General features: G+C 54.0%; 1 protein-coding gene across 1 annotated transcript; it reads right to left on the bottom strand.

Moving 5' to 3' along the window:
* Positions 1 to 610: 610 nt before the first annotated feature.
* Positions 611 to 21,259, bottom strand: SLC26A9 (solute carrier family 26 member 9; the record flags this gene model as incomplete). Its single annotated transcript, XM_081111923.1, has 20 exons — positions 611 to 658; positions 1,619 to 1,690; positions 3,880 to 4,025; positions 5,427 to 5,481; positions 6,542 to 6,829; positions 7,438 to 7,551; positions 7,690 to 7,782; positions 7,918 to 7,987; positions 9,116 to 9,222; positions 11,133 to 11,228; positions 12,014 to 12,091; positions 12,281 to 12,394; positions 12,681 to 12,828; positions 13,580 to 13,662; positions 13,979 to 14,131; positions 14,703 to 14,867; positions 16,378 to 16,553; positions 17,135 to 17,245; positions 17,345 to 17,484; positions 21,135 to 21,259. The coding sequence occupies 20 exons, from the start codon at positions 21,257 to 21,259 to the stop codon at positions 611 to 613; spliced, it is 2,382 nt and encodes a 793-aa protein (XP_080968049.1).
* Positions 21,260 to 26,234: the final 4,975 nt, after the last annotated feature.

The following is a 26,234-nucleotide window of genomic DNA, read 5'->3' as shown; positions in this document are numbered from 1 at the left end:
CTCCCCAGGCTCGAGTCTGATGTGTTGAATAGCATGGAGGTCCCAGCAGCCTGGAGGTGAGGAGGAGGCTGTACAATCACCAAGACAGAGATTCCTGCGTTGTGGGGAGTACAAGGTCCCAGAAGGAGCAGAGCTACCAGGAACAGAGTTGGGGCAGCTGGAAGGGGCAAGTGACAGAGTCCTAAGCAACTTTGTTCCTGTGTCGTGTGACAGCTTGGTGACACCATGTGACACCAAGCCATGCAGGCCCAAGGACACCTTTGAAGCTTTCACCCCAGGTCAGCATCCACACTTTCCCTTCTGTTCTTGGTCCATGCTTCACATCCAGCAGTCAGAGCCTCTGGTCAGCCGCCATGGAGAGCAAACAGGATGCTTGCTGGCCAGCATCACGAGGGTTAGCAGGAGCTTTCCCTGCTTTTGAGACTGGCTCACTCTAGAGATGCCAGGAGGGAGGCAGGGTGACGAGAGAGGAGGAGGAGGAGAATAGAGAGGAGCCGACGTCCTGGTGGAGGTGCTGTCCTCTCCCTGCCATCTGCTGTGATCCCAGGCTCATCCTTCACGAAGTCCCAGGTGCCATGCGCTCTGGAGGCAGCCTGGGAACTGCTGGGCCTCACAGGGCGGTCAGAGTCTCTGCATGAAACATGCTCCCGAACATCTCCTGCCGGGGAGGAGAGGGGAGTGGAGGAGCTGCGTTAGACCCCTTGGGTTCAGTGTGGCTGAGGGCTGAGATCAGACAAGCTCTATAGTACTTTCTGGCTGATAAACTATTTTGGTCCTGCCCAACAGTTTGGAACATGCTGGAGATTCCAAGGGACCTGGAAAGCAGCCTGCCAAGCCTTCCTGGCTCTGGCTGCATTTCTCAATGTCTCCTGCATGCCATCGGCACTCCCAGAGGTGTGCTCAGAGGGCAACGGAATCCAAGCCCTCAAAGACTGGGAAGAAGCATGAAGTCAGGTGCTATTTCTATCTGGTTTCTTTTAATTCAGGGCATCAGGACCAGAAGGCCTATGGGGATAACCCCTCCCATCTGCATAGCTCTTAGCTTTTAAGGCCTGTCCACACGCAATGATATTGGTCCCCCTAGCATCTGCACCCTTAGAATTCACCTAACCCTCCCAGAATATCCGTTTCCTAAGGACAGGGGTCTTTGTTTTGTTTATGCCCACTCTGAAACTGTATAGGCAAGCAGCAAGCACTCCATAAATACCTGTTGAATGAATGAACGAACAAATGAAGCCCCTGCTAATTTTGTGAGGTAGAGGGGACAGGTATTACCCACATTTTTCTTATTTTGCAACGATAAAATCTGGGGCCTGGTATTGTTATGTGGCTTGCCCAGGACCATGTGTGCGATGTGTTGGAGAGTTAAGAATAGCTATTAGTTCTCTAGGACTAGGTCCAGTCCCCCCTCCCCCCCGCCCCCACACCACATGCCTTTCAGGGAGTGAGAAGAATTAAGACCTGCTATTAAAAGAAAGATGAGAAAGAAACTTTGTTGACTTCAAGATGACTATTCTGGCCTGGAGGTAAGAGAGCCCATTGAACACCTTGGATTTGAGAGGGTCTCCTTCCTTCCCCTTCTTCCCCTGCCCCCCCTACTCCCTGCCCCTTAGCTCACCTGCTCTAAGTCCCAGTAGCTGGGGCTCTCCTCCTCCGAATCATATAAGGAGATCTCAGGGTCCACTGGAGCCTAGAGGGAAAAAGCAGTACAGAATGAGCTCTGTGACGGAACCACATAGCCTGGTGCAGTGAGCTCCATGACAGCCACACAGCCTGGTGCAGTGAGCTCCATGACAGCCACACAGCCTGGTGCAGTGAGCTCCATGACAGCCACACAGCCTGGTGCAGAGTGAGCTCCATGACAGCCACACAGCCTGGTGCAGTGAGCTCCATGACAGCCACACAGCCTGGTTCAGTGAGCTCCATGACAGCCACACAGCCTGGTGCAGTGAGCTCCATGACAGCCACACAGCCTGGTGCAGGGAGCTCCATGACAGCCACACAGCCTGGTGCAGTGAGCTCCATGACAGCCACACAGCCTGGTGCAGGGAGCTCCATGACAGCCACACAGCCTGGTGCAGTGAGCTCCATGACAGCCACACAGCCTGGTGCAGGGAGCTCCATGACAGCCACACAGCCTGGTGCAGTGAGCTCCATGACAACCACACAGCCTGGTGCAGTGAGCTCCATGACAGCCACACAGCCTGGTGCAGTGAGCTCCATGACAGCCACACAGCCTGGTGCAGGGAGCTCCATGACAGCCACACAGCCTGGTGCAGTGAGCTCCATGACAGCCACACAGCCTGGTGCAAAAGGCAGGCTTTCGGTGGCACCATGTGCTCAGATGCACAGCTGCTCTCCTCCCCTTTCCTTCCCTCCCTCACCTGTTCACAAAACATAGCCCCGTTCTGCCTACACCAGGGCCTGCCCTCTGCGGGCATTTTAAAGGCAGGGAAAGTGTACTTCGCTTACACTGACAAATGGCCAGCTGCCTGACTTCAGGGAATCTATTTCCCTCTGTTTCCTCGTCAAACTCACTTTGCTGGCTTTCTACTCACCATGCTGCTGAAAAGGGCGTGGTGTGATTTATACACATGAATATACTCTGGAATATGTAAATATATTACATATATAAATTATTTTAAATATATAAACTGTAATAACTGGACATTATTTGCACAATAACAAATGATAAAGATCTTCCTCTTTTTTCGGCGTGGACAAGGTTCATTAACTGTGCTGCATAGTTTCTGTCTACGGGCCGAGGGCGGGAGCCAAGGTCTCGCGTATTGCTGGGCAGCCTTTCAGTCCCTAGGACAGATGGCTTCACCTTCACCAGTTTCTTAAAGCAAAGAGCACATTGTTGCTCTGGGGCCAGAAAAGGCTTTCCTATGATCCCCAGATGGTAGGGTCAAGTTTTATCGAGGGCTGGGACACAGAGTCTTGGGTGGCCAAGGACAGGGGCTGAGCTGGGAGGGGACTCTGGGAGGTGGGGGTTGCAGAGAAGGCCTGGGCAGGGACCCCAGTGGGGTGGGCTTTTTCTGCCTCCCCATCTTTTTTGGAATTCTACAGTGTTATTTGTAGCTCATTTACATACCACTTACTGAGCTAGTAAATTAAATGTCAAGAAACTGAGATAAAACTCAAATCCAGTTTCTTCCTTCTTCACCAGCCTGAAATCTGCAAGCTCTGTTAAATTAAAACAGGCAGGCTTACTCCCCTCCCTCCCCCAAACCTCTTCTAGCAGGAGGAGTTAGGGGGAGAGCAATCCAGAACATGGGACATAGCTGAATTTGGTGTTTGTGTGACTGGACACTAAGTTTTTTTTCATCTTTCTTTTTTTTTGTTTTTTTCTTATCTGGATATTAATATTTTAAATATGTTTTTGTTGTTTTTTTTTAGAGAGAGTGGTAGAGGGGGGGGGGAGAGAGAGAGAGAGAGAGAGAGAGAGAGAGAAACAATGATCAGAAATACCAATCAGTTGTCTCCTGCTTGCCTCCTACTGGGATCAAGCCCACAACCTGGGCACATGCCCTAACCAGGAATCCAACCGGCGACCTCTCGGTTCATGGGACAACACTCAATCAACGAAGCCACCTGGCCGGGGCCGAACGTTAATATTAATAAGAGATTTTACAATATACAAAGCACTTTCAAGTGATGTAAAAGATATTATTATCAGTTATTCCTAAAGCAAAAACAAAAGAAAAGCCCTCTGAGGTAGGTAATGTTAGTTTTGGGTGTCCATTCTACAGGTAAGAAAACAGATTTGGAATTGGTTTTGGAGCACCCAACGTCTCCCGTGCTCTTTCTAACGCCCCCTGGTCCTGCTATTTCAGTGTTCTGGGGCCTAGGATCCCTCAGATGCCCGGACCTTACCCCTTGGAAGTCACGTCCAGGGGCCACTTCTCTGGCATTTGCCTGGGCAAAGAGGACTGCGTCGTGTATGCTGGGAAAGACGTGGTTGCGGTCTAGACACCCATCTTCAAAGACGCCTCCATGGCTAATGTCATTGTACACCTGAGCTGGAAGGAGGAAAAGACCACCTTCAGAACGATAACGGTCATTGTGGATTGGAGCTGGGGGTGGGGAGATTGGTGAGAGGATAGGAGAGAGAGGCCTGAAGGTCGCTCTCTGGGCCTCCGAGGGCTGTGGCAACGACCTTGCAATATCAGTTCAGGACAGCAGAGGGCAACGTGAGCTTGAGGATGCTGAACCTTCAACCCAGGGCAGAAGGAAGCAGTTTGATTCAGGGAGTCGGTACTTTGTGGCCATTAGAGAGGGAGAGGCGAAAATAGTTCATGAGGAGGCTGCTGCTGGTTCTGTCTTCTGCGGGCCCTTCCTTTCTCCTGCTGCCCCAGGACTTTCCCACAACTTCCGTGTGTGGCGGAGCTCCAGCTCCTACTCCTACCGGGTCTTAGAGCTGATTTCCTGAGGAGTGTCAGTGAGGCGTCAGGAACTTCTGGCTCTAACTCTGGAGCACGTGCCCAGCACATCATTGCCATCGCAGACTCCCTCTCCCAGAGCTGGGACATGCTCAGGCCAGTTCTGAAGGTGGACAGGCCCCCTGGAAGGGCTCTGACCCTCGGTGGGAAGCAGAGTGTGCGAGTAGGTGTCCCTTCACACGCTCTTGCGTGTCTGTGTGTGTGTGTGTGTGTGTGCACTGTGTGTTCATGTCCCTGCACTCCGAGGGTGTGCTAACGATGTGAAAGTCCACTGCTGTGTGGACATGCCCTCTGGCTGTGTATATGTGCCCTTTGGAGGTTGCATGCATAGAAAACTGCATATCTGCATCCCCTGAGTAGTAATGATATATGTTTGATTTATTATTCATGGACTTTCAGGTTTAGAGAAGAAGCCCAAATTCATCTAGTCAACGTCCTTATTTTACACTAGAGGCCCAGTGTACGAATTTGTGCACGGGTAGGGTCCCTCGGCTTGGCTGGTGATCACCAATCAGGACTGTGGGAGGTTGGCCGGCCAGGGGGAGGGGCCACAGGAGGTTGGCTGTGGGAGCACACTGGCCACCATGGGGCAGCTCCTGTGTTGAGCATCTGCCCCCTGGTGGTCAGTGTGCATCATAGTTCAGTTGCTTAGGCTTTTATATATATAGACAGGTGACAATTGATCCCTAGACAGATAAAGTGACTTGGCCAAGGATACATGGCAAATTAGTGGTGGGGAAATTAGAATCCTAGTTATCTTTTCTTAACTCCACGATCTCCCACTCTGCTATTGAGATCCCTGGGATGTTTACACAGTCTGGCCGCAGTCTCCTCTGACTTGTGTCTGAAGCTCTCAGGCAGTAGTTTGGGGGACTACATGGGTGCTCTCATTTCCACCCCCTTCCTTGTTCAGCATCCCTCCAACCTGTTCCCACCTCACCCCCTCGCCAGTCTTTCAACCTCCTAAATGTCTTCTCTTACCATGAATGTTCACCAAGAAGACCTTCACACCGATCTTCCCATAGGTGGAGCTCAGCTAGAAGCGTCGGGGTAAGGGGGGCAAAAGGAAAGGAATGTTCTGAGTGGGTCTCCAAAGTGGTTCACAGAACCCATTTCAGAGGGGAAGCCAAACAAATAAGCAATCCTGAGAGCCCCGCAGCCACAGATAAAAATAGCAGCAAAGCACACCACTTCTCGCTGGAGTGTTGGCTCGAGGCTCCTCTGAAAAGCAGGGAGGAAGTGGGGCTTTGCCAAGGAGGCGGGCACTTAAAGTCACCACGGCCCCTTCTGATGGGGCCAGAGCTTCCCTTTCAGAAGCTTAGATTCCCAGACTCCACCTCTTTCCCCACGTTGCGGCTTCAGGCAGAAGCTGCAAGGGAGACGCAAGGCCTGGGGAGGCGAGGGTTGCAGCCAAGGCCCACCTGGACTTCAGGCCAGGGAAGCAGGCCGAGCCCCCAGCTAGGGACAAGCTTTCGGGGCACCTGGCCAGTGGTGATGTCAGCCCTTATACTCTGCTCTCCTGGACCTGAGCCAGCTCTGAGGTTGGCTGACTCAGCCCTTGGAGGTGGTCGCTGAAAAGCTGTCAGGTGAATACATTTCTTCAAGGTGCCCTGTGGGCTGCCTGTTTGGCCCAAGGATGTGGGGCACTGATATTGTTTCTTCCCTCCTCAGCTGGCCGGACTGGCTGCTGCTGGAGTGTGTGGGTGAGTGCGGGAAGGAGCAGTAGACCATGAACCAGGGCCAAGCTGGACTCCACTCAGAGGACCCTGGGGTGGGTTCCTGTGGCCTGAGAGGGAGCTTGCGATGGCCTCTGCTAGAGAGGGGTGCTGTGGGAGGGTGCAACAGGGGGGCCTGGACCTCTGGTCTCCCTCTCCAGCCACTCATTCATTGTCTTGGGCTGTCTGGGCCTGCTCTGCACAGAGCCCCTTGGCCTGGTCACGTCTGGGAGAAAGGGGTCCTTCGGGACCTTCAGTCCTTTTGGTATGTAACCTCCCTCAGCTTGTCAGAATGAACGCTCCAAGCAAAGGGAGAGTGGGAGAGCAGGAGTGAGGGTGTGCACGGGGGTGCCCGGCGCTCCCTCTGCACAAGGGCCTCACCTTGGCCAAGGCTTTGATGCCCATTAAGTCCACAAAGCTGACCCCACTCATGTCGAGGATGAGGGTGTGGAAGGTGACGAAGGGCGGGACGCTGGCCAGCATGTCAATGGGCTCACGGGGGGTCTCGGCGGGGGCCGGCGGCTCGCAGTGGGAAGCCGGGGGGCTGTCAGGGCTGAAAGTGATGTAGGACACGCCACCGCTGGCGCCATTTGCAGGCGTCTGGTTGTTGTTGGGGTCGGTTGGGGCGGGGTTCTCAAAGTCCTGCTGGAGTTCCTGCAGGGAGACAGTCTGGAGGGAGGGGGTGGGAGATCAGCAAACTGAACCAGACTTTGCTGCGGCTCAAGGAGGGCCAGGGAGCCTGCGGGTGAAGGAGAGTCACTGAGCTTGATCCTGGTGAACACAAACCCCGAAATCCTCATGGGAAAGGCATTCCCCCAAAACCCCTTCCTTGGGCAGGGCCTGCAGCTTGGTCTCTCACAGACAAAGTTGGAGGATCCTTCCAAGGGAGGCACCGAAGTCACTGCCTACTTTATTCTGAGAGGGAGCCCTTTGGGAATAACTGAGCTCTTTTTTGCATTTTCCTGTTTCTGCCTGTAACTCCCACACCCATCTCCACCGCACAGCTCTGGGTTGGCTGGGAACCCCAGGAAATTCACTGCTGCTCCCCCCGCCCCAGGGGTGTTCATAAGTCCATGGGTCATATCCTATCTTAGACAGAGAATGGGGGGACATGGGAGCTGGTCTCCCCTCACCCACGGATAAGAATGGTCAATGGCCACCAAGCAATGTCCACAGAGACTTTTGTCTTTGCCTGGAAGGGTGCTGGGAGGAGGGGCACCAGGGTGCAAGATCCGAGAAGGCAGGAGAGAGCATGGCTGTCCCTGGCCTCAGCTCACCTTGGTTTTCATAAATAGAGACTTCCTCTGCTGTGTGGGCATCGCTCTCCCCCTCTGCTGCTTCTTGAGGTGTTTTTGCTTGGCCAGCAATACTTTCTGGGGGTCCACACCCGTCTGTAGGGAAAGAGTCAACAGCAGGCTTGACCTCTCGCCTCTTTGAAGGAGGCCTGTCCTTGGCTCCCAGCCCCCTTTCTTCCACCTTCGGGTCCCTCTCTGCCCAGCCTTTCTGGTCACCAAAGGACTGAGACTTACCTTGGCAATGACTTTTTGCCTGAAGATCTCCGAGTTGGCAAAGTAGAGAGGAGAGCAGTAAGTGACGATCTTAATCCCCTGGATTTCCTGGACCTGTGACAGGGAGACTGAGTTCAAGTAGCAGAAATGTCTTTATTGACTTTTTATTTAAAAATCCCTCTTTTATTTTGGGGTGGGGGGAGGGCCGGGAAGGGCAAAAGAGGAAGTTCATAGGCTTAGATTACACACCCTATTGTAGGTCTTGGGATTCACATAAATGTCCATGTCCATGACCTGGGCCAAAGCATAGCCATTTCGACTGGATGAAGAAGAAAAAAACGTAAGTGAATGCTAACCGTGAATGGGCCTGGAGGGATACGGGCTGGGGGCTGGGGCAGGGGCAGGGCAGGGTCCCTTCTGCACCCCTGGGCTTGCTGTGTTTGTCCTTGGGCACTGGGGACACATGTCTGGTGGCTGGACTAGAACCAGAGGGATGACAGGCCCTTGACATAGCTCCTAGACTAGGGCTTAGTGGGAGAGAAGGGGTGGCAGTACACATGGTGACAAGCTTAAGTGGCCCTAATGGCTCTTCCTGGTCTTGAGTTCTCAAAAGGAGAAGGCAGGGTTTCCCTAACATTTATCATCCTTCTTACCCTGGCCTGGACACCCTGGAATGCTCTATTTAATCCTATATAATAAAAGGGTAATATGCAAATTGACCCTAACAGCAGAATGACTGGGAATGACTGGTCACTATGACACACACTGACCACCAGGGGGAAGGCGCTCAATGCAGGAGCTGCCCCCTGGTGGTCAGTGTGCTCCCACAGAGGGAGCTCTGCTCAGCCACAAGCCAGGCTGACGGCTGCCAGCACAGTGGTGGTGGCGTGAGCCTCTCCCACCTCCTCAGCAGTGCTAAGGATGTCCGACTGATCCCCCGGGGAGCTGGCCTAAGCCATTAGGTGGACATCCCCCGAGGGGTCCCAGACTGCGAGAGGGCACAGGCCGGGCTGAGGGACCCCCCCGAGTGCACAAATTTTTGTGCACTGGGCCTCTAGTCTTTTTATAGGAAGGACATGGCATCTGTCCTCTGGCCTCATATTCCTCTGGGTAGGGTCCCATGTGGTCTGGTGTCTGGCAGTGCCTTTGGAAGGACACTGAGTCTTACCCACCTGCTTCTCTCCTACTTTCTCCAGCCCCCAGCCCTCCAAGACCGCAATGGCTTCCTCTGGGGTTTCCAGGATATAGGAAGTCAGGCAGCCCAGCCTGTGCCCACAGTCCTGCCTGGGTTGGGCTCTCCTCAGGCCCGGCAGGAGCTCCTGTGCCAGGCCCAGAAGGCAGCAGGGTTTGGTGGACTGGGCCAGGCCTCAGCATGGGAACCCTTGGCAGGCTGGCTCAGGGTCCTCTTTCAACCCCCGTGGTGTCTTGGGGAGGGTCTGTTACTTACAACTGGGTCTGGAAGACCACAACCAGGACGGAGAAGGCGACACCCACTGCCACACCATAAGGCAGGCTCAAGAAGAAGGAGGAGAGGAAGCTCACCACCCAGACGCACTGTGAGGAAAGAGATATGAAAGCAGACCTGGGAAGAAAACTGCCTCTTTCAGGAAGTCTTCCTGGATTTGCCGAGGTCATTCTCTGCCAGCACAACCCAGAGCCACCCTTCCACTTTCATGCCAGTTTTGCACTGTTTTATGTTTTGGTTACATTTGTCCCTTTCCCTCAGATTGAGTGTAGCCCCCTGGTCTTGTTTTGTTTTTAATAGACAAGCCCAGCACACCCAGGTCTTTGAGGGCATAATGATAAGAGCAAGAGTCTTGGGTCGGTCCTGAGTTCCAAATTTCGTTCTCCTACTTCTAGCTGTGTGAGCCTGAGATGCCTAATCCACAAAGGGGGAACAATAGTACCTGCTTCATGAAAGGATTAACGAGTTAAGAAACATAGAGGTCTCAGCCTAGTGATGGGCACCCACTGGGTGATCGATAGGCATGAGTACCCTTTCTCCACCTCCCAGTAGCTGTGAATGCCCAACACGGGCTTAGAGAGGCTTCCTGGCTGATGGCCTGGGGGCCTGGTGGGTGACGGGCAGAATTGGATTCAGTTTTGATTGTTAGCCCCTATGCCCCGTTAGAGTCCCCCAAATAGCTCAAAAGAAAAGAAATCTACCCAATTTCATAGAGAATTGTGAGGAACAGATGGGAACCCAAAGCACTATGAATATTCAGGATTAATTGCCACAGCCAGGGATTGCCGGGATGGAGTAAAAGCAAATCCATGGGCTGGGAATTGGGACATCAATTCTCTCCTTTCCTCACCACTCACTCACTCACCCGTCTACTACGGGAGCCAGGTGGATCACTCACTGCTCTGGCTCCCATAGGAGACAGCCCAGCCCAGAGGTTTGGAGTCCAGCACTTGGAGTTCCAATCCTGCCTCCACCACTTACTACCTCTGTGGCCTTTGACGAGTTACTTAACCTCTCTGAGCCTTGGTTTCGTCACCTCAGAAGGAGATTAGTAAGTCCTCTCTCGTAGGTTACGCTGGGGCTTAAGTGGGGATAACACAGTGTCGCCAATACGTGGTAGCCTCCTTCCTACTGTCCAGTGGAGAACGTGACTAACGATAACGTCAGTCAGGTTTGTAGAGTTCTCTGGTTACACGGTGCTTTCCCACCGTGATCTCATTTAATCTTCAGAACCAGTGTGTGACGCGGGCTTGACCGTCACCCCGACACGGATGAGGAAACAGAACTCCAGAGAAGTCCGGTAACTTGCTTAAGGCCCTGCTCTGCTGGCTTTATGTTCTAGGGGTTTTTTTTTGTTTTGTTTTGTTTTTTTTTTAAATGATTTCTTTTGCTTTTTTTGGAACTACGAATCAAAAAAATAATAATAGCTAAGTTTTATTAAGTACAGATACAGTTTGGACCAGTGGTCGGCAAACTCATTAGTCAACAGAGCCAAATATCAACAGTACAATGATTGAAATTTCTTCTGAGAGCCACATTTTTTAAACTTAAACTATATAGGTAGGTACATTGTTATTAACTTAATTAGGGTACTCCTAAGGCTTAGGAAGAGCCACACTCAAGGGGCCAAAGAGCCGCATGTGGCTCGTGAGCTGCAATTTGCCGACCACGGGTTTGGACAATGTGCCCCCTTCTTGTATTGTCTAATTTCTTCCTCCCAAGCAACCCTGGGAGGGGAGAGTATAAAATACCCATTTCACAGACGAGGAAGCTGAGACGCAGAGAGGTTAAGAGACTTGCTATTGACTACAGAGCCTGTGAACGTCTGAGTTAGGATTTGAGCACAGGGTGTCCCTCTAAAACCTGAGTTCGTAGCACCTGGCGATGCCAGTTACGGAGCAGCTCACCGGAGGGATCATTCACAGGAGAAGGGACAGGGCTGTGAGGCGGGAGAAGGGGACAGGACTCAGACAGGTAACAGAGGCCACCCAGTACCTACACAGTCTAGCTTGCTTTTCCTCCACAGGTAGTAGGGGTCGGCGAGTTGCTTGAGGGAGTTCTTGAGGTTGACAGCTATCAGGGCTCCCAGCACAGCCTAGGGAAGCAGAACATGGTTCCTGTCACTGGGGTGTCCCCTTCTTCCTGCCCTTCCTACAAACACACCTGACCCTGGAGCCTGGCAGGGCAGAGCTGGAGTCCAGAACACTTCCCCCACAGAGCCCCCAAATCTCAGCACTCAGGGTTAGGATTGGAGAGCACAGGAGCTAGAGGTATGGGGCCCATCCCGGCCCCCCTTCCCCCTTCCCCTCTTCTCTCACACCCCTGGCCCAGGCCAGTGATGGCGAACCTATGACACGCGTGTCAGAGGTGACACGCGAACTCATTTTTTTGGTTGATTTTTCTTTGTTAAATGGCATTGAAATATATAAAATAAATATCAAAAATATAAGTCTTTGTTTTACTATGGTTGCAAATATCAAAAAATTTCTATATGTGACACGGCACCAGAGTTAAGTTAGGGTTTTTCGAAATGCTGACACGCCGAGCTCAAAAGGTTTGCCATCACTGGCCCATGCCTAGAGCCTTCCTACGCTGGGGCTCATGGGTACTTGTCAACAGACTAGGGACTCAATCCTGAGGTCTGGAGGCTGGAGTCTGGGACCAGCCCTGAACTTGTGAGCTGTACCACATCACGTAGACTCTCTCAGCCTCAGTTTCCCTCACCTGTAAACTGGGGAGAGTAAACCTGTGTTGTCTACCGCACAGGTTGTGATTAGGCCGAAGTGCGACAATGACAGCACTTCATAATTTGCCGCATGGCCCTGAGGGGCTGCTCTGACTGGAGTCTTACTGGCCTCTGCTCTCCTGCTGGGCTCTTACCTTGGGGAGAGGGTACAGATAGGACCCCAGGACCAGCATGGTGATCATCACCACCAGAGACACACACAGGCTTGCCACCTATTCAGAGAAAGAGTTGGGAATAGAGAGTATTGCTTCTGATTTGTTTCCAACAGATGCCTTTGGTGGAGTGGGGACTAGGGAAGGGAGAGGAAGGCGGGAGAAGCAGCTGGCCCGGCTTGCAGGTTTCTGGGGTTCTCTGGGGGAACTGTTCGGTTCCCCATCCTCCTCCCCTGGCACAGCGCTCACCTGGGATTTTCCTCCAGCTCCATCCACAGCCAGAGTGACGGAGAGAGCACAGCAAATGACATGGATTTTAAAGAAGGAGCCAAAGAAGTTGCTGCAGCCCAGGGCAATCATCTCCTGTGGGACAAGGGCAGGATTAGGCCCTGGAGGTGCGGGCATGGGGTGGCAGGGTGCGGACCACACCGAGTCGGCCACGAAAGCTGGATCTTGGGCCTCAGACATGACCTACTACTATAAAGCCATACACACCCAATTAAGCAGAGGCCAGCTCTTGGGGTCATACCCTCTCCCCACTGGCAGGCAGCTTCCCTCACCTCGGTCCAGAGCCCCAAGGTATCTTTTGCCAGGGCTCTGTGGGCCCCGGCCTGTCCTGTTCAGTCCTACTTGGGGTAGCAGGACCTACCTGGTTAGAATCCACGTCATAGCCGTGCTTGCTAGCCAGGGTCCGACCCATAGCCAGGTTGATGACGTAGCCCACGATGGCCAGGGAGAAGGCTGTGCCAACCATGTCCTTCCACTGTGAAACCACAGGCAACACAGGAGTAGGGAACCTGCCAAGGAGCCAGAGGGGAGGCAGGGCCCAAGGGTGTGAGGAGAGGGAGGGCACCGAGTCCTTTAGCAACTCACAGGGAGCAGCAGGGCCCCGCTGTGTGCCAGGGTCTCACGCAGTTACCCTTTCAGTCTGAGTCCTCAGTACAACGCTGTAGGGCCATCATTTCCATTGACAAAGTAGGAATCTGGGGCTTAGAGGACCTGGCTTGTCCAAGGTCTCAGAGCCAGTCCTTGGCAGGGCCTCGTTTGTTCACACCCAGATTCTGGACTCTCTACTCTCATCACCCCCCTGTGTCGTGAGCGTCCCCCACCCCACCTGCGGCAGCTCTGCAGCCCAGCACTGAACGGCCCCTCCCAGGGCCCAGCTGGCTGCCCGGCACAGAGTGGATGCTTAATGAATTTGGTTCATCCCAATAGCTTCCTGTCCACATGGATAAAAAGAGCCAATGCATTAGAACAGGGTGAAGGGCCAGATAAGGGCTGATCAGAGAGGCATTGCTTTAATAGTCCCATTGAATGAGACTTCCGGGGTGAGTGTGCCAGTTAAGACTCGCCATTCATAAAACAGCCAGCATTGGCCCCTTGTGTGGTTCTTCTCCACAATAAGTAATAGTCGCGATCCATTGCTGGGCAGTGTCATAGGGTTTAGAACGCATTTCATAGGGTTCGTCTCAGCTCAGCCTCTGAGCCCAGGCCTTGGTGGGGAGTGCCGTGGGGTTGGCGTCAGGCTTTCCAGCCCCCTGGACTCACCCATGTTGGATCTCCCCCACGATCTGCATGTGATACTTTTGAGGCATCTTACAGCCCCCGGAGATAGCTGTGGCCACCACCACCTGCAAACCCCAAAGTGGAGAATGGGGGTTGGTTTGAAGTTGGGGTCAGTGCAAGCGTTTCTCTCAAGCCTCCCTTTTCTCTGGGGAACCCGAATCTCACTTGCCTGCCTCTGAGGGGGAAGACCCCAAGGAACAGAAGAGTGGGGCCATCTTCGGGGGGAATGGAAGGGATTCACCTCTGACTTCTTGCTCTACTGGCTGACAGTGGAGGGGGTGAGGCGGGGTAGGGGCGCCCTGGCCCTGGCTGGAACTGGATGTCTCTTCTCATAGCCTCTCTGACCAGGCCCTCCACACCCAGCCCCGGGTGCGGTCTTACCACAATCATCTCTGTAGGGATGGGGAAGCGGATCTTGTGCATGTAGCGAGCGTTCAGCTCCTTCACCAGCACCAGGAAGGCACCACTAATGAGGGCGAAGATGAGCGAGGCGATGTTGGTGTGGGGGAGGTTTTTGCAAATGTCAATGAAGGTCTGGTGGAGAGAGCATCATGCCTATGGGCTCCCACTGCTTCTTCCCCCACTACCCCCCCCCCCCCCCCCGATGGCTGACCCCGTGAAGGGGTATTGTCAGTGCTCATGGAGGCACCAAAGCAGAATCCAGGCCCTGATCAGGAAGACGATGCCACTTCCCACCACCCTCTCCCAAAGGGCCCATCAGGAGCTCATGCTGGGACAGGAATGTTGATTCCCTTTCTCATCCTCTAGAAAGAGTTCAAGTTGAAGGAGGAGGGTAAAAACTAGACATCAGGAAGGACTTCCCAGCCAGTGCAACAGGGAACTTATTAAGAGTGAGCCTCTCCTCTTCTGCAGGGATTAACCGCAGGGAACCTCCTGGAGCCCTCAAGGTCATGTGTCTGACCCTCCCTCCCAATGTGAGAACCCCCTCAGCATCCGCTCCTAACACCGGGTCCGGGTCAGCCGGCTCTTGCTCAAGAGCATCTCATAATGAGAAGCTCGTAACAACAGTGAACTTGGCTGTTAAAGCAAGTGAAGGGGCTGTAATGAGCCCCTCCCCATTTGCAGGGCCCTATCCTAGACTCACAAAGACGATGGAGCCTGGGCCTGTGTAGGACGGGATGGTCAGTCCAAAGATGTACTTGAGCACCGAGATCAGGATCTGTAGGCCGGCAGCCGTCATGAAGCCCCGGATGAAGGACTCGGAGAGGTAGATGGCCACAAAGCCAAACTGCACGAAGCCCAGGCCCATCTGAGGGGAGAATGACCAAGCGGGTCAGCAGCTCCCACACTTGCCTGATCCAAACCCAGGGCTGGAGTTCTGTGCAGCAGCAGCTCTAGGGAAATGAGCCCTTCGTGATTTGTCTTCCTTTGTAATGTGCCAGCAGAATTTTGGTCCCTTAAGGACACTGGCCTCTTTGTCACTCCGCCTGTCTGTCTTCAGTTTCCTCATCTGTGAATGAAACTGGCCCTCCCTCGGTGTTTCCTCTGTTAGTGGATGACACTGCCATCCACCCAGTTGGCCAAACAATACCTTGGGAGTCATCCCTCCCTCACCTCCCACGTCCCATCTGTAACCAGAGCCCAGTTAATTTTGCTCCTGGCAAAATGTGCCTCAAGTCCACTCCTGTCTCCACGGCTTTCTCCGTGGCCACCACTGGCCTAGGCCCTCGGCACTCTTGCCTGGCTCTCTGTATGGTCCCCAACAGGATTGATTCTAATCCACCTCCCACCCCTCATCTTCCCCGTAGCCCAAATGATCCTTCAACTGCCAATCAGATCTAAAGCCACAGCCTAGGGGACAGACCTCAAACATCATTGTCTGGTCCATGCCTACCTTTCTAGCCTCTTCTCTGGCCCGTCCCCAAAGGCCCCCTGCCTTCCAGACCCGCCACACTCCTTGCCTTGCCATTCCTGGTGAGTTCACCCTCTCTGAGGCCTCCGTGCTTGGGGGGCATTTTTTCTCTCCTGGACCATCCTTCTGGGCCTTATTCATTTGCTTACTGGTTGGTCACTTCTAGTCATCCTTTAAGACCCAGGTCACCTCTTCTCTTTGAGGAGAGGCCTTTCCTGACTCTTTTTGGTGTTCCCGCAGCTGTCTGTACATAGCTCTATTATGCTGCTTATCTCACTGCCTACAAACTTATCTGTTGACACGGCTATTTCCTCTGCTGGGCTGGGAGCTTCTGGAAAACGTGCCCCTTTCTTACTTATCTTTTATCCCCAGGGCCGAGCCCAGGTCCTGGCACAGTGAAATAACTAAGAAACATTAACTAAATGAATGAACAAACGAGAGGTGCCCTCTGAGTCTGCTTCCTGCGCTTGCATTCTGTCAGGCTGTGTTTTCCTTCACAAAACCCAGCAGAGTCCTTAGCGTGTGTCGAAAAAGAAATGTATGCAGGCGGTGCTGTGGCTTGGAGCAGTGGAGGCTGGTGGGGGATAAGAGAAGACAGGAGACAGGAGGACGGAGCTGGCGGAGAGCCAGGCTCTGCACAGGGAGTGGAGAGAAAAAGCTGCGAGTGTCTGAGAGAGTCCAAACGCAGGAGAGTTGTATCAGGTGTGGAAGCTGGCCGTAAGGACCTGCTGGAGGGAGGGGAGGCGATATCTGGCTTTCCAAGGTCTTTGGGGGCCCTGAGAATGGGGAAGACGGAGGAGGTAGAGCCCTAAACCAGCTTTAACGTCAAAGCTGGGTCTGAGTCAGGGGCAGGGTGATCTGATGGCCTCCTGGCGGGGGCCCTGCAGGGATTTGGCTGTCCCCTCACCTGGATGATGGCAGTCAGGCAGGCCAGCGTTGCTGACACATGCAGCCTCTCGGCCTCCATGGCCGCTGTGTCTATGTAGGTCTGGTTGGTAGCATTGTTGAAGACCCGGAATTTTGACTCTGGGGCCAGCTGCAGACAGATGTTACCCACCAGGATACTGATAACAGCAAAGGTACCTGTGGTGCCCCACCCAGCCAGCAAAAGTCAGAGGTTTGGATCAAACCCATGGAAACCATCAAGGGGCCCAGGATTGCTCCCCGACCCCCAAGGGGATGGAGCCCCAGGGCCCCCAGGCTGCTCTCCAGCATAGCACCACGCATATCTGACCATGATCTACTGTTTCATCTCAGCTGTTAATGTTATTTTACTGGACACCTGAGGAATTGAGCTTGGAGACTGTCCTTTCTCTGTCTCACTTAGCACCAGAGAACTCCCAATGTTTTCCTCAGTGGCTGCTGGGACCAGCCTGGGGTTAGAAGGTAATTTCTCACAGCTGTTTAGCACTTCATGGCACACGGTTTATCGTGTTGCACCAAGTCTTCCCCCCATTCCAGGGAGGAAGGCAGAACAGGTAATGCTGACAGAGCTCACAGAAGCTAAGTGGTGTCTCCAAGGTGACGGAGGACCTGGGACGGACACAGTGATGGTCCCTTGAGAACCAACCGGCACCGGCTAGAGGAGTATGTAGGTGGAAAACCACCCGAACCCCCTTTCACACCGCCCGTCCTCCTGCCTGCTGGGAGGGGAGAGGTCTTACCTGGCACCATCTGGTGTATACCCCCCAGGAGGAAGTAGGTCAGGAGGGGGAAGAAGGAGGAGTAGAGGCCGTTGACGGCAGGAAGGTTGGCTAGAAGAGCAAACGCCATGCCTGCAGAGGATGAGAGAGTGAAGGCTCAGGGGCACGGGGGTTATGGAGGCCACAGGAGGTGGGGTGGGGAGGGCAGGCCTGGCTGAGAGGACCCCTCACCTTGTGGCACCTGGATGGATCCACCGCTGAGGCCACCAAGCAGGTCAGGGATGATGTAGTCTTTGATTTTGTACTTGGGGAGCCAGGAGAGCACAGGGAGCAGCCCAAACACCACGGTTTTGATCTTGGCCGGGGAACATCTGGAGGGAAAACGGGCAGATTTCCAGTCAGCACTGCTCCGGCTTGGGCGCTCCAAGTTGGGGAGGGATTACAATATCCTGTTGCTGCTCATCATTCATTCAAAATTCATTCAAAATGCGATGAGCACGCATACTGTACAGTCTGCCAGGCACTGAGAAGGAAAAGCAGGGACTTTCTCTTGAGAACCATCAGCACGGCCTGTGCATGGGCTGGAGGTCTTCTGACTGATGCCACCTGCTCGGAAGTCTACAAGACTTGGCTTAAAGGCAGGGATTTCTTGGTGGCTTAACCTTCTGAGGTGTCAAGTCCAGGCCTATCTCAATTGGCCTTTCTCCAGGGAAGGCTTCTCTGAGCTCCTGGCCGATGGAACACAGGCCTGGGCCCCCTTGTCTGGGCTTCTTAGCTCCATGAGTGCCCCGTGTTTAATGACTTGCTTTTCATCTCCTGCGCCCACTAAACAGCAAACCCACAATGGTGAGAAGTCTGGCTCTCTTGTCATTTCTATATACCTTGTGCACTACCTTGGGGCGCTTCGTAAGTATATGTTGAATAAATGAGTGAGTGAATAAGTGAAAGGGTGAGCTGGTATTGAAACTCAGTCTGGCTCAGCCGGCGTGGCTCAGTGGTTGAGTGTCGACCTATGAACTAGGAGGTCACGGGTTCAATTCCTGGTCAGGGCTCATGCCCAGGTTTTGGGCTTGATCCCCAGTAGGGGGCATTCAGGAGGCAGCCAATCAATGAGTCTCTCTCATCATTGATGTTTCTGTCTCTCTCTCCCTCCCCCTTCCTCTCTGAAATAAAAATAAATAAATAAATAAATAAATAAATAAATAAATAAATGTCCTAGCTGGTTTGGCTCAGTGGATAGAGTGTCGGCTTGCAGACTGAGGGTCCCAGGTTTGATTCCAATCAAGACCACATGCCCGGGCTGTGGGCTCCATCCCCAGTGGGGGGCGTGTAGGAGGCAGTCGATCAATGATTCTCTTTCACTGATGTTTCTATCACTCTCTCTCTCCCTTCCTCTCTGAAATCAATAAAAATATATTCAAGAAAATAAAGAAACTCAGTATGCCCAAGTGTATTTACAATAAACTCTTGAGGCAGACTAAGTATTTACAGTTGTTTGCATGGAAAAATAATACAATAAGTAATAAGTAATAATACAAGAATAAACTCCGTGTTTTGTGTACTCAGAACTGTAACCCTACTTTTGCTCCACCTTGTATTGTTAAACACATTTTACAGATTTAGACTCACCATTATCTTTCTACTAGTGAATGCCATACGCTTGCTTGCCAAAAGCTCTAGTTACCAGATTGTTTGCAAGGGGATCTGAGTGAGGATCCTTTTCTTCCCCCCAAGGATTCTTGGTAAAAAGAAGGGGTAGGTTACAGGCTTGTTGCTAAACCTTTCTCCTATAAAAAGTGACTGTGTTCTTACCGTAAAAATTCAAACAGCACAGAAAAGGGGGCGGGGGAGGGGGTGGGGGAGAAAGAAACTCAGTCTGAGTAGGGGCTGCTACCATCTTTCTTAGAACTTCTCCAAGAGGAAGGCCCCATTGTCCCTGCAGGGTGTGCCCCGTGGACCCAGCATCCTTCATGTGCGATGACTCCAACACCAAGTTTGTCCCCCTGTTAACTCCTCTGGGAGGGAAGAATGGGAGCTGTTCATTGATTGGTGAGCGCTGGGCGGGAGAGCTGATCCCTGCCCTGTTTGTTGAACACCTCCAGGCCCTTTCACAGAAACTCAGGAGCGGTAGGAACAAGGGCCTGCACACTGGAGGGTGACAGCTGGGGGATTGATGACTAGAAGAGGGTGGGAGGCATTTGCTTTGCTTTTCCCAGTTGAGGGAACTCAGATATCCAGGGCCCAGCTGGTGACTCACTGGCCTGCTCTGATTAGGCCTCCTTTCTAGCTCTTTGCTGTTGTTTAACAATAGTTCCCCTGACACCGGGTCCCCTGGATTTCACCCAAGACTGAAATACACACAGAAAATGCTTTGTACCCTGTATAGTCCGTGCAGATTTTCTATGTGAACCAACACTCGATGGAAAAGCACCACCACCCACATCTGACTCCCTAGTCCCCTCTGGGGCAGGTGGGCGCTTCTCCCATCCCTGGGATGGTGGATGGGAGTTAGACTGGTGGTAAATAGCTTAATGCATCTCTAAAGCCTTGTCCTAAGAGAGAACCAGCCCTGCAGGAACTCTCTCAGGTTTGTGTGTGGCTGGGAAAACTGGACTTGTGAATAGAGAGCTGGCTAGCGAAAGAGAAACAACCCACTTGAAGGTTCATTCCTGCCCAGCCTTACCTGCCCAGCCTTACTTGCAAGCCTGCCATGTGTTGAGCAAAAACAATCTGAAACTTGAGAGAAGAGCTAGAAAGTGATGCCAAACACCTATACAGAGGCTCCAGAAGGCAAGAAGGAAGTGGGCAGAGGGATTAGCTTTCTTGACATTCATTCATTCATTCATTCATTCATTCATTCATTCATTCTTCATTCATTCAACAAATATTTATCGGAGCACCTTCTGTGTGCCAGGCACTGTTCAAGGCTCTCATGCCAGCCTCATGGGGAATTCTTCGTTCCCTACATCCCTTCATAGTTTTCATCATCCGAAACTTTTAGGACAACAGCAGATACCCTCATCCCTCCAGTGCAGAAACAATCCAAACTTAAATTCTTTGGGCACCAAGGAGGGCAGAGCCCACCTGCCCGAGGAGCACAGCTGTGGGTACAGAGCCTGAATCCTAGGCACCCAAGGCCGTGGCTGTAACTGGGCAGAGATGGAGCCTCTTAGGAGAGGTAGGGTTGGGCCTGGGCTTTTGGTGAAAACTGAAGTGGGTGATTCCCCTGGTCTGAACCAGTTCCACCTGCATCTCCACTTCAGCCATTGCCGGTGACCTCAATCCAGGTAACTGAATCAGCTGTTTCCCCTAGGGAGTGGGGAAGAGTGAGCCAGCCTACAGCGAGGCCTGAGAGGGGCCTGAGCGCGGCCTGCCAGAAGTCTGGGAAGTGGAGGGCGAAGCTGTGGCCTCAGGCTTCTGGAGTGTGGGTGTAGATCACCCCCTTAGAGGCCAGGCTTCACTACCCACCGCCCCAGTTCCAGGGACCTGAGACCGGAAATGGCCCAGAGGCTGGAGGGACCATATCCTGGTAGGTACCCTTTAGGGGCCACCTTTGGGCATTCTCTGGACCAGGAGAAGGAAGGACCATCTAGGAGGGAAAGGGGACAAGAGCATGGGGTGATGGTGGCTTCAGATTTTTATTAACAAGGAGGGGATGGGACATTGCGGCAAGGGCTCTGATGCCTCCACCCCATGCTGTAGCATGCCCATCTCTAGCTCCCTTAAGAACTCAAGAAACACTTGAGTGGGCTGAGAAGATGGCAAGACCTTATGCAGGGGGTTGGGGACGGTCCTGCTGAAGCTGTGGTGGTGGTGGTGGGGTTTTGCTCCTACTCCCCATCCTCCCTGGGAGTCTCAGGACAGTTGAAATGATAGGATCTTCCATTCAGGGTTCCACACCAGCCCTCCCAGGGCTTTCCCGAGCTCCGTGTGAGGGATGCTGGTACGAGAGCCTCGCCTGGTGCGGGAGAGACTTTGGCGGGGAGCAGAGGAGAGGAGTCTGGGCTCTGGGTCACATTACCTGAAAGCATAGCGAAGTTTCTCTCCCAGTGGGTACTTCCGGTCCTTCTTCTCGAACTCATGATCGAAGAGGGTGAGAGAGTATGCAGCTCTGTCCACCACGTAGCGGGGCCTGGGCTGGCTCATGTCTGGGGCATTTACAGGCTTAGGGAGAAGCAGACAAGGGGAGGATGAGGGACATCCCTCCTCAGCGCCAGCTTGGGCCCTCTCTCTCTAGTCCTTGCTGCAGCAGTTTTATGCTGGGCTTCCCCGCCCCCCTCCAGAAGGTGCCTCCCTTCCTTCTTTCAAGTCCTTCCACGAGACTCACTTCTTCTGGTGGCCTTCCTTCCCGGGCACTGATGATGCACACACTCGCCCTGGCTGTTTTGCTTGGCGCCCAGCACATGGCTGGCACACTGCACCTGTGACATCACCGTCACCCCGGCTGAACACCACGCAGAAAAATGGTGGGAGTGGGAGGGCAGGAGTCCCAGCTGTGATTCAGCATATTCATTCGACCCCTTGCCTCCCCCCCAAGGCCCCTGGTGCCTCCACAAGCCCCTCCCCAAGCCTCAGTTTCCCCGGGCAGAAAGGCTAATACCATTCAGCCAGACAGCTTAGAAGGAATAGACAGAACAGCCTGCCTGGAGGCAGGGGGATGGGCACAATGACCTCAAGGAGGCCCCTTCTGGAAGGAGACACCTAGGACTTCACCAACAGGTTTCCCTGGGGATGAAGGACAATGTCGTGTTTGGGGAAATTGGGATGGACTGTGCTGCTGGCTCTCCCACACACGCTTCCTGTACCTAACCTTTCCCCCACCCTTGTGTACTGCTGTTTCTCTCCTCCTCGAGTTTTGCGCAACCTGGCGGGTGTTGCCGGCAGAGCTGAGTGCCGGGCCCTGCAGGTCCAGAGGAGCTTCCTGTGGGAGCCTCCCCCTCGCTCCTCCAACCACTAGTCTCCCCTCCTGTCCCCTGTCCTCCGGAGCTGGGAGAAGCCGCCTGGAGGAGGCAGGAGGGAGAGGAAAGCCAGGGGGCAGGCTTAGAGGGAGGGTTGAATTCTGGGAGGTGGGGTGCGAGGGGCGGCTGTGGCCAGTTTGGCAAATAATTTGAGATGGAGTTGAAGGTGAAATACCACTTGGGGCTAGGGAGGTCCCCTGACTTCCTAGAGGAGAACCTGGGTGTATGGGAGGTTATCAGAGGGGAGCAGTTGATATCTTTTGTGGAAGAGAAGGGGTGGGGGGGGGGGAGAGGGGAAGTGCATGAACTAGGGTCTAGAACAGCCGTGTGCAAACTACGGCCCGCGGGCCAGATCTGGCCCTTTTGAAATGAATAAAACTAAAAAAAAAAAAAAAAGACCGTACCCTTTTATGTAATGATGTTTACTTTGAATTTATATTAGTTCACACAAACACTCCATCCATGCTTTTGTTCCGGCCCTCCGGTCCAGTTTAAGAACCCATTGTGGCCCTCGAGTCAAAAAGTTTGCCCACCCCTGGTCTAGAAGCCTGGGTTCTAGTCTGGCTTTACTGGTGGGTGGAAGGAGCAGCATTACCTCTGAACCTCAGGTTCCTTGTCAGGGAAATGGGGGGTAACAGGCCTCTCACGGGATTGTTGTGAGGCGCAAATGAGGTAACGGACAAGAAAGGGTGTGTAATATGCAAAGAAGCCCGCAAATGTGAGTTGTTATTATAATAAGATTGTGCCCAGATCAACAAAGGTTGAGCTGGTGCATTCCATCCATTTGGTTGTGGGACCCGAGGTCCATCAGCAGCCATCGGCCTGGGCTGGAAATCCGGCAAAGCCCCACGGAGGGTGCCTGGCTGGGAGGGAAGTGGGTTGAACCTGCCCATAGCGCCTGTGCCCAGCCCCTTGCCTGGTGCTTAGTATGTCAGCAACAGATGCTTGTTGAGTGAATCAATAAATGGTGTTTTGGAGAAGACATGGGCAGGACTGAGCAAGAGCCACGGCACAGGAGACATCCCGGTGGGGGAAATGAGAGGCCCACTGGCATAAGGAAAACAGCACGCGTTTTAGAGCCCGATGGCCTGGGTTCAAAGACTCGGTTTCTGCATCCGTAAGTGGGGATACCAACAGTCCCAGGTGGTTGTGGTGGAGAGCGCGTGTGCGAAGTGGCTGGCCTGCCAGGGCACCCCGTAAAGGTAACAGGGATGGCTACCAGGATTACGATGGAGGGGGCTTCCTTCCTCTTAGGACAGACAGTTCAGAGACTTCCAGACCCACCCCCCCCAGGAAGGCAGGGTGGCCTTGCTCCCTACCCTCTCCGGAGGCGGGAAGGGTCTAGCTTTCCAAATGGTTTGCCTGGAGGGCCCTGTGGGTGCAATGAGTGGGGAACACGACCCTCAGGAGCCCACAGCTCCAGCCTGGCTCCAGCCTAGTTGAGGGAGGTCTATTCAGGCCACTGAAGACCACTTGCCAAAGAATCGCCAATATTTTCAAAGGGGGCTGACCCGGAAGAAGGGACCTCCTTGGAAGAAGGGGTGATGGGAGATCTTGATTCCATGCCAAGGGGCGGGCAGTGATCCGGAAGCCCCTTTCCCGCCAGCTTCCAAGGCTCTAAGTTCTAGTAGTGCATTGTGGGGAGGGGATTGTTACCATCTGATCCTACTGAACCCCTACGAACCCAACCCCCCCACCCCCCACGCTGACTGGCCCTGTTCCCCCATTTCCTCAGTGGTTCCTTTCTCCCTGTCACCCAGGCCCCTCCCCTACACTTGTCCCTGCCCTTCCCTTACCCCGGCCTCGGCCTCCACACAGTTGTTCATCAGCCCCATTACTGTTTCTCCCAGGCCTCACCCCCGCAGGTCTTATCTCACACCTGGTGGTTGCAATCGCCTGATAACTGATCGCTGGTCTCCAGACTACGCCCCCAGCTCAGAAACCCCCGGCTTCTTTCTTCCTTTCCGGGAGGATCAAGCCCAAACTCCTTATTGTTAGCATGTTTGTCCTTTAACTATGCGGCCGTGTTTTGGTGAACTGGGTACATTCGTTGGCCGTGTCCCACAGCTCCGTCCAGTCCCCCCAGCAAGCATGGCTCCTTTTTACCTCGGGCAGGGACCCTGACTCCTCCTACCTTTCCGGACCTGCCCATCCTTAAGACCTGCTTAGGTTCCTCCCCTCCCCTCCCATGCCTCTCCTCCTCCCTCCTCCTGCTTCCTCTTCTATGCAGCTTTCCTGAGCCCCTGCCCTGGGACCTCTTTCTCCCCGGATCTCCTTGGTGTGGGCCTCGCCAGCCTGTGCAGGGTTGGCTCGGGCCGCTCCAGGCTGCCCTTCCAGGAAGGGCGGGAGGAAGTCCTTCTGGGAGCTCAGGTGGGGGGCTCGGGGCTTTTTCTGCCCCTGTGGGCACCCTTCCTACAGATGGGCAGTCGCCACTGGCGCAGGCCAGCAGAGGAGGAAAAGCCCCCTGCTTTACTGGAACGCAAGCCTGTCTCCTTCCCCTGTTTCTCTGCCCATCTCATTCCAGGAATAGGGTGTTGAAGAAAGAGGCTCCGGTACTTTCTCCGTCCCCAGTTTATACCACACACAAAAGGAGACCCAGCAGCCGGCTGGCCCAGAAAGTTCTGTCTAGAGGAGAACTTGAGGGCTAGACTAGCCCCAACCTCTCATTCTGCGGCTGAAGAAACTGAGTCTTAGAGAGAGGGGGGCGGTATGGGGCTTTGGACCAGGCCTCAGGCTCCAGCTCAAGTCCCTGACGAAAGGCCCAGCCCTCCCAGAGGTGACCCTGCTCCTGCTCCCTGGGGCTGGCCCCCGAGTGGCAGCCAGAGTGCCCTTTTTGGACCACCCTGGTGACCTTCCACCTCAGCTGACAGGAGAGGGTCTTGCTCTTCTCGAGGGCTCTGCCGGGGGATCGGAGTCCTCTCCTGGCCCCTGGGTTCCCAGGACCAGACAGGCAGAGTGGCTGCGCTCCAGCTCCTGGTGAGGAGGCGCCCTGGTCATACTTCCTAATTCCAAGAGTCGGGGTTGGGGTGGGGTGGGGCTTAGGATGGGAGGTTACTTCATCGGAGCCAGTCCCTCAGGCCTGGGAGGAAAGGGGGATGGGAGAAGCAGACAGGGTGAGCCAGCAGGCGGAGGCACCCCCTCTCCTGGATGGCTCTCAGAGAGGTGAGGACTTCTCGGGAAGCCCCAGGGGGCTCTTTCAATGCTCGGTCAGGGGTGGGAAGGCGAAGGAGGGAGCAGGGACGGGAGAGAGGCATAGAAGATGTGATGACTTGATCCCTAGTTAAACAAACACAGAGCCCTGCCGAATGATGTGAGCATCGCTGAGGAAAGTTAAGTGCTCAATTGGCAGGTGTGTCTCGCTGAGCCCTGCCTCCCTTCAAACAGCACCTCCATCCCCCCACGGGTCAGGGATGAATAGCAGGTGCCGTGTGACAATACCGGGGAACAAAAGGGTATCCCTGCCCCCTCCCCACTTCTGAGGAAAGGAGGGGCCCTGTCCTGAATTACGGGAGAGATCTAGAGGGGGGCTGGGGGACTTCGGGGAAGTGGAGGGCAGGGACACCCCTTTTGTTCCCCAGAGGGCAGGAGGGAAGTGCAGAGGGCAGGCGAGGTGAGCATATGGACAATCCCAAGGCTTGGCAGGGGCGTGGAGTCACACCTGGGAGCCAGGGGAGCCACTGGGTTTGCAGAGCTAAGGAGCTAGATGGGGGGTGCAAAGGGGGAATGGACTTTGTGGGGAGGGTGTGGGCCAGACCAGACCCCCTCCTGAGCTTCTCCAGGACCCTCCTTAGAACCCTAGTTCCCTCCCCCACATCCCCCCCGCAGTGAGCTCATACAAAAGAAAGCCCAGGGGTATCTTCACCCAGTGACTAGGCCTGGCTACATCCGCAGAGCACTGTGGGCAGAGATGGGCTTGGCACAGTGCCCGTTAATGCACAGAGCGGCCTGGAGCGGTGCCTGGCCTTGGTAAGCGCGCAGGCGATTCGGGCTATGTTATGGTTGCTACTGTGAGTATTGTCGGATGCTCTTTCTTGCCCTGCAACCTCAGGCAGGTCCCTGCCTTTCTTGACCTTCCTTTTCAGATCTGCCTTTATATCCCTCCCCCCTCCCCCTGCCCTTCCCATGCGCTGTCCCTCCAAAATATCCCAGGACTGGTGAGAAGC

This window comes from Myotis nattereri (genome assembly GCF_964212035.1).
Source record: "Myotis nattereri genome assembly, chromosome: 18".
Lineage (NCBI taxonomy): Eukaryota > Metazoa > Chordata > Mammalia > Chiroptera > Vespertilionidae > Myotis > Myotis nattereri.
The sequence above is the reverse complement of the archived record's forward strand: the minus strand, read 5'-3'. Positions and strand labels throughout refer to the sequence as shown.